Source organism: Salvelinus namaycush, chromosome 9 (genome assembly GCF_016432855.1).
Source record: "Salvelinus namaycush isolate Seneca chromosome 9, SaNama_1.0, whole genome shotgun sequence".
Taxonomy (NCBI): domain Eukaryota; kingdom Metazoa; phylum Chordata; class Actinopteri; order Salmoniformes; family Salmonidae; genus Salvelinus; species Salvelinus namaycush.
The window spans coordinates 5,486,571-5,502,381 of NC_052315.1; the positions used below are offsets into that span (position 1 = coordinate 5,486,571).

Sequence of the window (15,811 nt, forward strand, 5' to 3'; positions counted from 1 at the left end):
CCAGGGGTGCTGTTTATTTGTGTGTGTAATGTGGATTCAATTAAATTAGGTGGGGGGGTTATGGTGCTTCTGGGAACGTTCCAGAAAGAACTTTCCAACCGAAGAACGAACTCAGCTAAGCTACCAATGTAGTCAACACTGAAACATTTATTAAGGTAATATAAAAAGCTGTCACGAATGAGAACCCTTGATTACTCTGGCTGTGTATCCTGCTTTTTTAAATTAAAAACAAATCTAATGCAAAATGCTGTTAGTGAATGATGTCTTAAACGCAAGTTTGGAGGAAATCTCACAGCCAATTTACATGTTTGCGTACGCACAGTACAAAACAGCTACAGACTCCTCATCTTAAACAGTGCATTGTAATCACTCGACCAGCGGATCTAGAAAACCTCTGTTTATGACTGATATCGGATCTTTCAGTCTCACTCACAACCCTGGTAAAAGATGCCGTGGATGCGGCTTTGTCTCCCATCGTTACCACCCTGGCCGGAATGCAAACTACAATACAGGAGCAAGGTACGAAAGTAACAGAGTTGGAGAATGGCTTGTCTAGTTGCAGTGAACGAATTGTTGAGCTAGAAAAAAGGCTATGAAACTCTAAAAACAGAAAAAAAACTATTGTAAGAGAGAGTGGGCAAGATTATTGCAAATACACCAGAAGGATCCAGTTAAGTTTATCGGCAGGTTTTTCGAGGAGGTCCTGGGTAAAGAGTTCTTTGACACTCCCTTGGCCTTGGAACGGGCTCACTGCCTAGGCCGTGAATTCACTGGAATAGGCAGAGAGATCTCCAAATCACGACCATTCGTTGTGTGTTTCGATGACTTTCAAGATAAGGAGCGCTTCATGCAGAAACGGAGAGAACATACAGTGCCTTCGGAAAGTATTCAGACCCTTTGACTTTTTCCACATTTTGTTACATTACATCCTTATTCTAAAATTTATAAAATATTTTTTCAATTGACCTTAACCCCACCTTTGGGATGAATTGGAACGCTGACTGCGATCCAGGCCTAATCGCCCAATATCAGTGCCCGACCTCACTAATGCCCGTGGCTGAATGTAAGCAAGTCCCCGCAGCAATGTTCCAACATCTAGTGGAAAGCCTTCCCAGAAGAGTGGAGGCTGTTATAGCATAAAAAAATGGGGGACCAATTCCATATTAACGCCCAGGATTTTGGAATGGGATGTTCGACGAGCAGGTGTCCACATACTTTTGGTAATTTGGTGTGTTCATATACTGTGTATATATATATATATATATATTACTTTGCCTTGTGCTTCTCCGAGCATGCGCTTCATATAGCCTAGGTCTATAGCCTATAGTATAGTCTACGGATCATTTGATTGAGACCACAAAAGGCGCACTTGATGTGCCCCCCAGCAGAGAATCAAGGCTGAGTGGCAGTGTAACAGTATAACTTTAAACCGTCCCCTCGCCCCGACCTCGGGCGCGAACCAGGGACCCTCTGCACACATCAACAACTGACACCCACGAAGCGTCGTTACCCATCGCTCCACAAAAGCCACGGCCCTTGCAGAGCAAGGGGAAACCCTACTTCAGGTCTCAGAGCAAGTGACGTAACCGATTGAAATGCTATTAGCGCGTACCCGCTAACTAGCTAGCCATTTCACATCCGTTACACTCACCCCCCTTTCGACCTCCTCCTTTTCCGCAGCAACCAGTGATCCGGTTCAACAGCATCAATGTAACAGTATAACGTCCCCTCGCCCCGACACGGGCGCGAACCAGGGACCCTCTGCCCACATCAACAACTGACACCCACGAAGCGTCGTTACCCATCGCTCCACAAAAGCCACAGCCCTTGCAGATCAAGGGGAAACCCTACTTCAGGTCTCAGAGCAAGTGACGTAACCGATTGAAATGCTATTAGCGCGTACCCGCTAACTAGCTAGCCATTTCACATCCGTTACAGCAGCGTAGGGCACACATCAAGATATAATCAGCAACTAATTCCCAAACAATGAGCAATATGACATCTAATCGATTATAAATTACGTGGCACTCCCCTGGACTAAATAAATAAATAGTAAACCCTCCCCTGGACTAAATAAATAAATAGTAAACCCTCCCCTGGACTAAATAAATAAATAGTAAACCCTCCCCTGGACTAAATAAATAAATAGTAAACCCTCCCCTGGACTAAATAAATAAATACTAAACCCTCCCCTGGACTAAATAAATAAATACTAAACCCTCCCCTGGACTAAATAAATAAATACTAAACCCTCCCCTGGACTAAATAAATAAATACTAAACCCTCCCCTGGACTAAATAAATAAATACTAAACCCTCCCCTGGACTAAATAAATAAATACTAAACCCTACCCTGGACTAAATAAATAAATACTAAACCCTCCCCTGGACTAAATAAATAAATACTAAACCCTCCCCTGGACTAAATAAATAAATACTAAACGATCCCCTGGACTAAATAAATAAATACTAAACGATCCCCTGGACTAAATAAATAAATACTAAACCCTCCCCTGGACTAAATAAATAAATACTAAACCCTCCCCTGGACTAAATAAATAAATACTAAACCCTCCCCTGGACTAAATAAATAAATTCTAAACCCTCCCCTGGACTAAATAAATAAATTCTAAACCCTCCCCTGGACTAAATAAATACATGCTAAACCCTCCCCTGGACTAAATAAATACATACTAAACCCTCCCCTGGACTAAATAAATACATACTAAACCCTCCCCTGGACTAAATAAATACATACTAAACCCTCCCCTGGACTAAATAAATACATACTAAACCCTCCCCTGGACTAAATAAATACATACTAAACCCTCCCCTGGACTAAATAAATACATACTAAACCCTCCCCTGGACTAAATAAATACATACTAAACCCTCCACCTGGACTAAATAAATAAATACTAAACCCTCCACCTGGACTAAATAAATAAATACTAAACCCTCCACCTGGACTAAATAAATAAATACTAAACCCTCCCCTGGACTAAATAAATACATACTAAACGATCCCCTGGACTAAATAAATAAATACTAAACCCTCCCCTGGACTAAATAAATAAATACTAAACCCTCCCCTGGACTAAATAAATAAATACTAAACCCTCCCCTGGACTAAATAAATACATACTAAACCCTCCCCTGGACTAAATAAATACATACTAAACCCTCCCCTGGACTAAATAAATACATACTAAACCCTCCCCTGGACTAAATAAATACATACTAAACCCTCCCCTGGACTAAATAAATACATACTAAACCCTCCCCTGGACTAAATAAATACATACTAAACCCTCCCCTGGACTAAATAAATACATACTAAACCCTCCCCTGGACTAAATAAATACATACTAAACCCTCCCCTGGACTAAATAAATACATACTAAACCCTCCCCTGGACTAAATAAATACATACTAAACCCTCCCCTGGACTACATAAATAAATACTAAACCCTCCCCTGGACTAAATAAATAAATACTAAACGCTCCCCTTGACTGAAATGGAAAAAAACATGACCTTCGCCCACTTTCCTCTGGGTAATAATTGTGTACATTTCAACCGCTGCCTTATTGATTTGGACACTTCGAAACTGTGTTTTGACATTGGGATATTTATCAAAAGTTATTGTCAACGGAAAGCAGCGATAGCATCATTTTCAACTTATGTTTTAGCAATATAAATGGAACTTCCAATATTAAATTCCAAATAGTATTCTACTTATTTAGGTAAAAACTGCTGAATGAGTCCAAAAAGGTGGTGTTTGTAACGGCTGTCTAATTCCTCCTCCTCGGATGAGGAGAAGGAGTAGGGATCGGACCAAAACTTAGCGGTAGATGAATACATGAATGAATTTATTTAAAGACAAGACGAACACGAAAAAACACTTTGAAAAATTACAAAACAACAAAACGACGTAGACAGACCTGAACTTGAGAACTTACAATATAACACGAAGAACAGGAACAGACTAACCAAACACGAAACAGTCCCGTGTGGTGCGACAGACACAGACACAGGAACAATCACCCACAAACAAACAGTGAGAACAGCCTACCTTAATATGGTTCTCAATCAGAGGAAACGTCAAACACCTGCCTCTAATTGAGAACCATATCAGGCAACACATTTAACCCACCATAGAAACACATAACATAGAATGCCCACCCCAACTCACGCCCTGACCAACTAAACACATACAAAAACAAGGAAAACAGGTCAGGAACGTGACAGAACCCCCCCCTCAAGGTGCGAACTCCGGGCGCACCACCTAAAGTCTAGGGGAGGGTCTGGGTGGGCATCTGTCCACGGTGGCGGCTCCGGCTCCGGACGTGGTCCCCACCCCACCATAGTCAAACCCCGCTTCCGTAGCCTCCTCCAAATGGCCACCCTCCAAATTAACCCCACTGGATTAACGGGCAGCACCGGACTAAGGGGCAACACCGGAATGAGGGGCAGCTCCGGACTGAGGGGCTGCTCATGGCTGGCTGACGGCTCTGGCTGCTCATGGCTGGCTGACGGCTCTGGCTGCTCAAGGCTGGCTGACGGTCTGGCTGCTCATGGCTGGCTGACGGCTCTGGCTGCTCATGGCTGGCTGACGGCTCTGGCTGCTCATGGCTGGCTGGCGGCTCTGGCTGCTCATGGCTGGCTGGCGGCTCTGGCTGCTCATGGCTGGCGGCTCTGGCTGCTCATGGCTGGCTGGCGGCTCTGGCTGTTCATGGCTAGCTGGCGGCTCTGGCTGCTCATGGCTAGCTGGCGGCTCTGGCTGCTCATGGCTGGCTGGCGGAAGGCTCTGGCTGCTCCTGTCTGGCGGAAGGCTCTGGCTGCTCCTGTCTGGCGGAAGGCTCTGGCTGCTCCTGTCTGGCGGAAGGCTCTAGCGGCTCCTGTCTGGCGGAAGGCTCTAGCGGCTCCTGTCTGGCGGAAGGCTCTAGCGGCTCCTGTCTGGCGGACGGCTCTAGCGGCTCCTGTCTGGCGGACGGCTCTAGCGGCTCCTGTCTGGCGGACGGCTCTGAAGGCTCAGGACAGACGGGCGGCTTTGCAGGCTCAGTACAGACGGGCGGCTTTGAAGGCTCAGTACAGACGGGCGGCTTTGAAGGCTCAGGACAGACGGGCAGTTCAGGCGGCGCTTGGCAGACGGACAGCTCAGGCGCCGTTGGGCAGACGGGCAGTTCAGGCGCCGTTGGGCAGACGGGCAGTTCAGGCGCCGCTGGGCAGACGGCAGACTCTGGCCGGCTGAGGCGCACTGTAGGCCTGGTGCGTGGTGCCGGAACTGGAGGTACCGGGCTAAGGACACGCACCTTCAGGCTAGTGCGGGGAGCAGCAACAGGACGCACAGGACTCTGGAGACGCACAGGAGGCTTGGTGCGTGGTGTAGGCACTGGTGGTAATGGGCTGGAGACACGCACCATAGGGCTAGTGCTTGGAGGAGGAACAGGGCTCTGGAGACGCACAGGAGGCTTGGTGCGTGGTGCCGGAACTGGTGGTACCGGGCTGAAGACACGCACCATAGGGCTAGTGCGTGGAGGAGGAACAGGGCTCTGGAGACGCACAGGAAGCCTGGTGCGTGGTGTAAGCACTGGTGGTACTGGGCTGGGGCGGGGAGGTGGCGCCGGATATACCGGACCATGCAGGCGTACTGGATCCCTTGAGCACTGAGCCTGCCCAACCTTACCTGGTTGTATGCTCCCCGTAGCCCGACCAGTGCGGGGAGGTGGAATAACCCGCACTGGGCTATGTAGGCGAACCGGGGACACCATGCGTAAGGCTGGTGCCATGTATGCCGGCCCGAGGAGACGCACTGAAGGCCAGATGCGTTGGGCCGGCTTCATGACATCTGGCTCAATACTCAATCTAGCCCTGCCAGTGCGGGGAGGTGGAATAACCCGCACTGGGCTATGCACAAGTACAGGAGACACCGTGCGCTCTACCGCATAACACGGTGTCTGCCCGTACTCTCGCTCTCCACGGTAAGATCGGGGAGTGGGCGCAGGTCTCCTACCTGACTTCGCCACACTACCCTTTAGCCCCCCCCCCCCCCCAAGACATTTTTGGGCTTGACTAACAGGCTTCCTACCGCGTCGTCGTGCTGCCTCCATTCGCCGATATCCCTCCTCACACTGCGCCAGAGAATCCCAGGCGGGCTCCGGCACTCTCCTTGGGTCGATCGCCCACCTGTCGATCTCCTCCCACGTAGTGTAGCCCAGATCCTTCTCCTGCTTCCGTGCTGCCTCCTCATACCGCCGCCTCTCGGCTTTAGCTGCCTCCAGCTCTTCACGAGGGCGGCGATATTCTCCAGGTTGTGCCCATGGACCTTTACCGTCCAATATTTCCTCCCATGTCCATGAATCCTGCGATCGCTGTTGCTTTCTCCCACGCCGCTTGGTCCTTTGTTGGTGGGTGATTCTGTAACGGCTGTCTAATTCCTCCTCCTCGGATGAGGAGAAGGAGTAGGGATCGGACCAAAACGCAGCGGTAGATGAATACATGAATGAATTTATTTAAAGACAAGACGAACACGAAAAAACACTTTGAAAAATTACAAAACAACAAAACGACGTAGACAGACCTGAACTTGAGAACTTACAATATAACACGAAGAACAGGAACAGACTAACCAAACACGAAACAGTCCCGTGTGGTGCGACAGACACAGACACAGGAACAATCACCCACAAACAAACAGTGAGAACAGCCTACCTTAATATGGTTCTCAATCAGAGGAAACGTCAAACACCTGCCTCTAATTGAGAACCATATCAGGCAACACATTTAACCCAACATAGAAACACATAACATAGAATGCCCACCCCAACTCACGCCCTGACCAACTAAACACATACAAAAACAAGGAAAACAGGTCAGGAACGTGACAGTGTTATTGATTGATTTTAATGATCTACCCGAAATCATGAAAACGGGGTGGACTTGGGCGCATATATTTAGCGATAACAAACAAGAAAAAACATTTATCACCTGCTATAACAATACAGTGACTCAAAAACAATATACAAACTGCTATACCTTAGCTAGCTAGCTAAGCTGACAGGAAAAATGTAGCTAACAGTACTTCCATAGCTAGCGCAAAAATAAGTGCAAAAAATGCTACACCATGACAAAAATGTGAAAAAAACATTGACAACTTCATCAGGAAACAAATATTGTATTAAAGTTCTAGCATTCACACACAGTGAAGGATAAAAGTGAGAATAATAATTCTAGAAAACCGAAGATTATCTGCACAGCCACAGGCGTCAAGCTGAACTTGGGATTTAGGTTAATTAACACTGGAGCTGGTGCTAGCTGTGACGTACTTCATTAGTCAAAGGACAGACTTCTTTCAGGTAAATAAAACAGATAAAAAAACTGTTGTTTCTGTTCAATGAAAATGTTTCAAGTTTTTATATCACATGTACAGTGAAATGCCATTCTTGCAAACCCAACAATGCAATAATCAATAACAATGTATTACTAGAAAAAAACACGAGAAATAATAATAAGAAATATGAAATACACAATAAAATAAGTAAGTAAGCAAGTAAGCAAGCATACTATATACAGGAAATATTTAAAAAGTCAGCTCCAATACCATATTTACATGTGCAGAGATACTGGAGTGATGGAGGTAGATATGTACAGGGTGTGTAGAGTCAGTATAAATGTATGTGATTGGGTGTGCGGCTGTGTGGAGTCAGTATAAATGTATGTGATTGGGTGTGTGGTTGTGTAGAGTCAGTATAAATGTATGTGCATATTATGTATAAGTGAGCAGATTATGCAGTGAGTGTTTGTGTGTGTGTTGGAGTGAAAGTGTGTGTGTGTGTGTGTGTGTGTTGGAGTGACAGTGTGTGTGAGTGTGTAGGGCCCTGTGAGCGTGCATAGAGGTAAATAAAGATACAGGGTAAGCTCGGTCTGTGTAGCTATTTTGTTAGCTATTTATCAGTCGTATTACTTGGGGATAGAAGCTGTTCAAGAGCCTGTTGGTGTCAGACTTGATGCACCGGTACCTCTTGCCGTGTGGCAGCAGAGAAAATAGTCTATGGTTTGGGTGGTTGAGGTCTTTGACGATTTTCTGGGCCTTCTATTCACGCCGCCTGATATAGAGGTCCTGGAAGGTAGGGATCTCGGCCGCAATAATGTACAATTACCCTCTGTAGTGCCTTGCGGTCGGAGGCTGAGCAGTTGCCGTACCAGGCAGTGATGCAAACAGTCAGGATTTCCCTTCGATGTTGCAGCTCTAGAACCTTTTGAGGATCTGAGGACCCATGCAAAATCTTTTTAGTTTCCTGAGGCTTTGTCATTCCCTCTTCACGACTGTCTTGGTGTGTTTGGACCATTCTAGTTTGTTGGTGATGTGGACACCAAGGAACTTGAAGCTCTCAACCTGCTCCACTACAGCCCCGTCGATGAGAATGGGGGCATGCTCGGTCATCCTTTTCCTGTAGTCCACAATCATCTCTTTTGTCTTGATTGCGTTGAGGAATAGGTTCTTATTCTGGTACCACCCGGCCAGGTCTCTGACCTCCTCCCTATAGGCTGTCTCGTCGTTGTCAGTGAGCCGGCCTACCACTGTTGTGTTGTCTGCAAACTTAATTATGGTGTTGGAGTCGTGCCTGAGCATGCAGTCGTGGGTGAATAGGGAGTACAGAACAGGACTGAGCACGCACCCCTGAGGGGCTCCAGTGTTGAGGATCAGTGTGGCAGATGTCCGGGAACAGCTGATGCTCTCATGCATGCCTCAGTGTTGCTTGCCTCGAAGCGAGCATATAAGTGATTCAGCTCTTCTGTTAGGCTCGCGGCTGTGCTTCCCTTTTGTAGTCTGTAATAGTTTGCAGGCCCTGCCACATCCGGTGAGCGTAGAAGCCGGTGTAGTACGATTCAATCTTAGCCCTGTATTGGCGCTTTGCCTGTTTGATGGTTCGTCTGAGGGCGTAGCGGGATTTCTTATAAGCGCCCAGGTTAGTGTCCCGCTCCTTGAAGGCGGCAGCTCTACCCTTTAGCTCAGTGCGAATGTTGCCTGTAATCCATGGTTTCTGGTTGGGGCCTGTACAAACAGTCACTGTGGGGATGACGTCATCGATGCACTTATTTATGAAGCCAGTGACTGATGTGGTGTACTCCTCAATGCCATCGGAGGAATCCAGGAACATATTCTGTGCTAGCAAGTCCTTTCGGTTACTGGCCCAACGCTCTGACCACTAGGCTACCTGCCGACTCTTTTCCTCTCATGTATGCTAAGTCATCTTGGAAAACAAATCAGTCAGTATCTAACTATTTCTGTTGATATTGTACATTGTTTCTATATCTATTTTGAAGCAGCTCTTCTGCATACCTCAGCGACCTTTGTATGGCCTTGTGATCAAATACAATTTATTTTAAAAAACGTTTTTTTTTTTAAAGACCTAGAAGACAACCAGGTGTTCCTAACTAATCAATTACCTTAATTGACCAATCAATCACAAGGGAGGAGTAAAAACCCAGCAGACACTTGGTCCCCCAGGAATTGAGTTTTACACCCCTGCCTTACACATACAATACTACAGCCACATAGAGAGCACAGGAATAGTATCTCGTCAATGAATGGGGTAGGTAGCCAAGAGCATTGGGCAAGTAACCAAAATGTTGCTGGTTCAAATCCCTGAGCTGTTCTACCGTTGAGCAGTTAACCCCCAACAACAATTGTCACCTTCACCTTATTCATAGGAGTTGAGTTAAATATGGAAGACACATTTCGGTTGAATGCATTCAGTTGTGCAACTGACTAGGTATCCCCCTTTCCCCAGTTCGAATCCCGGGTCTGACGGGAAAAATCTGGCACGAAGTCAGCATGCAAACCGAAGAGTTGCTGTTATCGAATCCTAGATGCCATTGCCTGCTGTTGTGCCTTTGAGCAAGTCACTTAACCCACCACAACAGATATACTGAAACACTGGAACCGTCGCGCAATGACCATACCACGCTCAAAGTCGCTTAGTGTCACTTGTTTTGCCCATTCTAACGTTCAATGGAACAGTAACTGAATGCCTTAATGCCTGTCTGCCTGCTTTATATAGCAAGCTACAGTCACGTGACCCATTGTCTGTAGGAGTGAACCTGTTTGTTATTATCTCACTCTATCTCCCTTCATCGTGATATAGTCTATCCCTCTTATTTAGTTGGGAGGTCCTTGGGTGTAAGTCTGCCGCAGATAGATAGTTATAATTTAGCGGTGTACTCCAAGGCTTCACCCAGACTCCCAACTTGGTATTTAATGCATAAATTCATTAAGAGTGGATCTTCTCATAAATAATCCCTGAGACACTCTGTGTTTACCAAGACCATAAATTACACTGAGGTACAGTCAATAATAGAGTAACCTGAGTTTAAAAAAAATACATCTCTGTTCACATACAGTACCAGTCAAAAGTTTGGACACACCTACTCATTCCAGGGGTTTTCTTTATTTTTTACTATTTTCTACAATGTAGAATAATAGTGAAGACGTCAAAACTATGAAATAACACATATGGAATTTTATTTTACTAGGCAAGTCAGTTAAGAACAAATTCTTATTTTACACTGACGGCCTACCCTGGCCAAACCAACCCGTAACCCAGACGACGCTGGGCCAATTATGTGCCGCCCTATGGGACTCCCGATCACGGCCAGTTATGATACAGCCCCGGATCGAAACAGGCTCTGTTGTGACACCTCTAGAACTGCGATGCAGTGCCTTAGACCGCTGTGCCACTCGGGATTACAGACTCCTGATTAAATCTACAGGGGTTATTAAACTAGTTGCACCGTAGTGCTCAAATCGAATCAAAGTTTATTGGTCGAGCACACAGATTTGCCGATGTTATCACAGGTGCAGCGAAGTGCTTGTTTCTAGCTCCAACAGTGCAGTAACATCTAACAACTTTATGTATTGCTACACAGTCTTCAGAACAAAATAGTGGGTGATCTAGAGTAACAGTCAAAGGTTTAGACACACCTACTCATTCAAAGGTTTCTTTATTTTTACTGTTTTCTACATTGTAGAATAATATTGAAGACATCAAAACTATGAAATAACACATATGGAATCATGTAGTAACCAAACAAGTGTTAAACAAATCAAAATAAATGTTATATTTTAGATTCTTCAAAGTAGCCACACTTTGCCTTGATGACAGCTTTGCACACTCTTGGCATTCTCTCAAACCAGCATCATGAGGAATGCTTTTCCAACAGTATTGAAGGAGTTCCCACATATGCTGAGCACTTGTTGGCTGCATTTCCTTCACTTTGCAATCCAACTCAGGTCAGGTGATTGTGGAGGCCAGGTAATCTGATGCAGCACTCCATCACTCTCCATCCTGGTTAAATAGCTCTTACACAGCCTGGAGGTGTGTTTTTGGTAATTGTTCTGTTGAAAAACAAACGATAGTCCTACTAAGCGCAAACCTGATGGGAGGGCGTATCGCTGCAGAATGCAGAATGCCAGCAAAGCACCCCACACCATCACACCACCACCTCCATGCTTCACGGTGGGAACCACACATGCGGAGATCATCCGTTCACCTACTCGGCGTCTCACACAGACACGGCAGTTGGAAACAAAAATCTCAAATTTGGACTCGTCAGACCAAAGGACAGATTTCCACCAGTCTAATGTCCATTACTTGTGTTTCTTGGCCCAAGAAAGTCTCTTCTTCTTATTGGTGTCCTTTAGTAGTGGTTTCTTTGCAACAATTCGACCATGAAGGCCTGATTCACTCAGTCTCTGAACAGTTGATGTTGAGATGTGTCTCTTACTTGAACTCTGTGAAGCATTTATTTGGACTGCAATTTCTGAGGCTGGTAACTAATGAACTTCTCCTCTGCAGCAGAAGTAACTGTGGGTCTTCCTTTCCTGTGGCGGTCCACATGAGAGCCAGTTTCATCATAGCACTTGATGGTTTTTTCGACTGCACTTGAAACTTTCAAAGTTCTTAAAATTGTTCAGATTATCTGACCTTCATGTCTTGAAGTAATGATGTACTGTCATTTTTCTCTGCTTATTTGAGCTGTTCTTGCCATAATATGGACTTGGTCTTTTACCAAATAGGGATATCTTCTGTATACCACCCCTACCTAGTGACAACATAACTGATTGGCTCAAACGCATTAAGAAGGAATGAAATTCCACAAATTAACTTCTAATAAGGCACACCTGCTAATTGAAATGCATTCCAGATGACTACCTCATGAAGCTGGTTGAGAGAATGCCAAGTGTGTGCAAAGCTGTCATCAAGACAAAGGGTGGCTATTTGGAAGAATCTCAAATATAAAATATATTTTGATTTGTTTAACACTTTTTTGGTTACTACATGATTCCATATGTGTTATTTCATAGTGTTGATGTCAATACAATATGAAAATAATAAGAATCTCTCTCTCTCTAGTTGTTCTGGTGGTGGTTTTTGGAATCTGCTGGGCTCCGTTCCACACCGACAGACTCATGTGGAGCTTCATCGACGAGTGGACCAGCATCCAGCTGGAGGTGTACAAGTACGTCCACGTGGTCTCTGGCGTCTTCTTCTACCTCAGCTCGGCCGTCAACCCGATCCTCTACAACCTCATGTCCACCCGCTTCCGAGAGATGTTCAAGGAAGTGATGTGTCATCGGCCACGGCACCCCGTGCCCAGGAAGCAGTCACTCAGTGTTACCCGGGTAACACTCCGCAGCATTCTCAGTGAGGCCACGCCCATTAATGGCATTGCGGGCCTACATGAAGACAAGGAGCATGAGACCACCTTTCCTTGAAAGGACTTCCTAGGAGAGGAGGGAGCTTAATACATAAAACTGATCCGATGGACGATGATTCTGGGATGATCGAGATGTATTGTTATAAGGGATTTTAAGGATCTAAGGATGTGCTTATCCAATCTATGTTATTGCACGCTTTGGTCACCAAACCACAGTAGAATTCTCCTGTCACTAAACTCCCTAAACATAAGAAGAAGAAAAAATAATTAAAACCTGATGCTTTGACGTATTATTTGAGCAATTCTATGAAAAAAATATCTCAGGAGATACAGACAAATCGATATTTCTCATCTAGAAGACATTGGTAGATTCTGCATCACTGCTTTTGCACTCCTGTTTAGCAGTTCATGTTCAACAGCACACAAACTTTTGAACATCCAGTCTCAAGAGATGGCTAAAAAGCTGATTTTCCTTACAGCTCAGATTGAAAACCAGGCAGAGATGCCCTGTCAAAAGCTCCTTCAAAGATGATGTCCGACGTGGTTGTTTGACGAATGTATATAGTTCTCAAATCACTGAGTGGTTTACAATGGTGCAAAGGATTCGCAGTACGTACTGAATAGAACTTGAGATGGCAGCTTCAAATCAAATTTCATTTGTCACATGCGTCTAATACAACAGGTGTTGACCTTCTAGTGAAATGTAACATCTACACCTGCTTTCTGAGCATAATAATACATATCTTGGTATTAAAAAAGTTAACCTGTACTGGAGTACAGGTTAAAAAACAACAACAATTGCTTCAAAATAGATGTAGCTGCACCGTCAACTGCATATTTTCAGAAATGTATGTCATTGCACGAGCCGTTGGATATTGCCAGTGAATTTGGCGCCTCCCTTCAAGAGAGTTTATCACATTATTAACAGAGATATGCAGATTGGCATTTTGAAAAAGTAGCTTTTAAATTCCCAGACACTGTATGTCTCCATCAACAATCTGGTGAATGATCTCTGATGATCTGTTTCACTAATGTGAAACGTACAATCATGACCGCGACTATGTACAAAAATAATGTATAGATTCACAGTAGATAAACACATATTTAACAATTCTATATATTCATAAAAAAAAAAAAAATTAAACACCAGGAACATTTTAATCTGAATCTCTAATAAAGGACTGATTTAGACCTGGGACACCAGCTGGGTGCAATTAATTATTAGTAAGTAAGAGTATATAGCCTTGCACGAGCCTTGGGTTGTGAGAGCCAGAACGATTCATAATTATCAGGTAGAACAGAAAACCAGCGGTACTCCACACCTGGCTCGGATCTAAATACCACTGGTCTAGACAGATGAAAAAGATACACTGTCTGGAACCGCCAAAATGATGGACAATCATTAGGAGGTAAGAGCACTGACATAATGTGAATGGGGAAAGTTCATCTTTATAGCCGAGGGTATTTGGCTTCATGAAATAAAGGACCTCGTGTTAATTCCAAAATCAAACTGAATTGTTTTAACTTTTTGTACCATCATAATTATTTTATTATTTTGGCCTTTACATTTACATTTTTGAACATTAAAGTAGACACACTTATTCAGAGTGACTTAGTCAGTGCATTGACTTATGACTTTGATTTGCCTTTATCTGAAACTATTAATTCCAAGTCATAACTCTTAAAGGTATTTTGTTAAGGAAGTCCTTTATCTACTTTCCCAGAGTCAGACGAACTCATGGATACAATGTTTATGTCTCTGCATCCAGTATGAAGGAAGTTAGAGACAGCTTTGCGAGCCAATGATAACTAGCGTTAGCACAATGACAGGAAGTCTATGGTACAGCAAGCTAGCAGTTACCATAGACTTCCAGTCATTGCTCCAATGCTAGTTAGCAGTTGTGCTAATGCTAGTTAGCAATTTCCTTCAAACTGCATGCAGAGATATAAAAAAAAAGGTATCTACAAGTTCAAGACTCTGAAAAAATAGATAAAGGGCTTCATTGCCAAAATCCTGAAGTATCCCTTCAAGAGTTTAAGCTTCAGATGAATATTAATCTTCTTTCCAGTCAAGTCAGTGTGTTGTTGTGATTCTGGACGGCCAGATGACAAGAAAGTGGGGACTCGTAGGTAGGTCGTTTCAGCTAGTTTTATCTTGTTCTTGATACCATGTCTTGTTTTGAGTTGTTTTGACTGATGTCACTTCTATGCTAACGTTGCAAAAAAATTGCTAGCTAGCTTACCAACAACTGTAACAGTGTATTTCAGAGACAACAAGTGCTCATTGTGCAACTTAAATATTGGAGACAAAATATAGTTTACACGTTGTCAACAATCTAAGACAACCCTGTCTGTTTTGCACCATAGTTGCACACGTGTTGTTTTTGTTACTAAACAATCAATCTTTCTATTAAGGAGTAGACTACTCCACTAAAGGCATGTATTTATTTACCTTTATTTAACTAGGCAAGTTAGTTAAGAACAAAATCTTATTTACAATGACAGCCTGGTTAACTGGGTTAACTGCCTTGTTCAGAACGACAGATTTTCACATTGTCAGCAGGGGATTCGATCTTGCAACCTTTCGGTTACTAGTCCAAGGCTCTAACCACTAGGCTACCTGCCGCCCCTGAATGTATACATTTTTACAGTTAAGATGTACAGGATAGCAAATAACAATATTTATTTATATTTTTTATTATCCTTGAAACGGGTATTGATTTTCTGAGAGTGTACACTGCCGAATGGGTGCTTCAACAGATCTGTGGAAAAAAACTGGCCTTCTGAAGATGTGCACTGAAGTCCTGTGGGGAAAACATCAAATCTTCTGAACGCAATTTCACCAAACAAACCTTTTATCGAGGTTGGCCTCATTGAACTGTAATCCCAGCAGCTGCTAATTTCCATCTACTCTTGGAGGTGATGTGTGAGCCAGGAATGTGTAAATCTGTCAGTCCTTCTGCAAGGAGCTGTCGTACCACCTCACGTTCTCATCCATCATCGCCCGAGCGACAACACGTGTGTCAGGCACAGTAAATGACCGTTTCGCTGCTCTGACAAAACATAGACTGTACATGCAAGCAGGCAGTTA

General features: G+C 44.3%; 1 protein-coding gene across 1 annotated transcript; it reads left to right on the forward strand.

Moving 5' to 3' along the window:
* Positions 1-410: 410 nt before the first annotated feature.
* On the forward strand, positions 411-14,261 carry LOC120053341 (neuromedin-U receptor 1-like). The gene is made up of 2 exons (XM_039000464.1): positions 411-519; positions 12,417-14,261. Exons 1-2 carry the CDS (start codon positions 495-497, stop codon positions 12,776-12,778), a joined length of 387 nt encoding a protein of 128 aa, XP_038856392.1. The 5' UTR covers positions 411-494; the 3' UTR covers positions 12,779-14,261.
* The last annotated feature ends 1,550 nt before the right edge of the window (positions 14,262-15,811 follow it).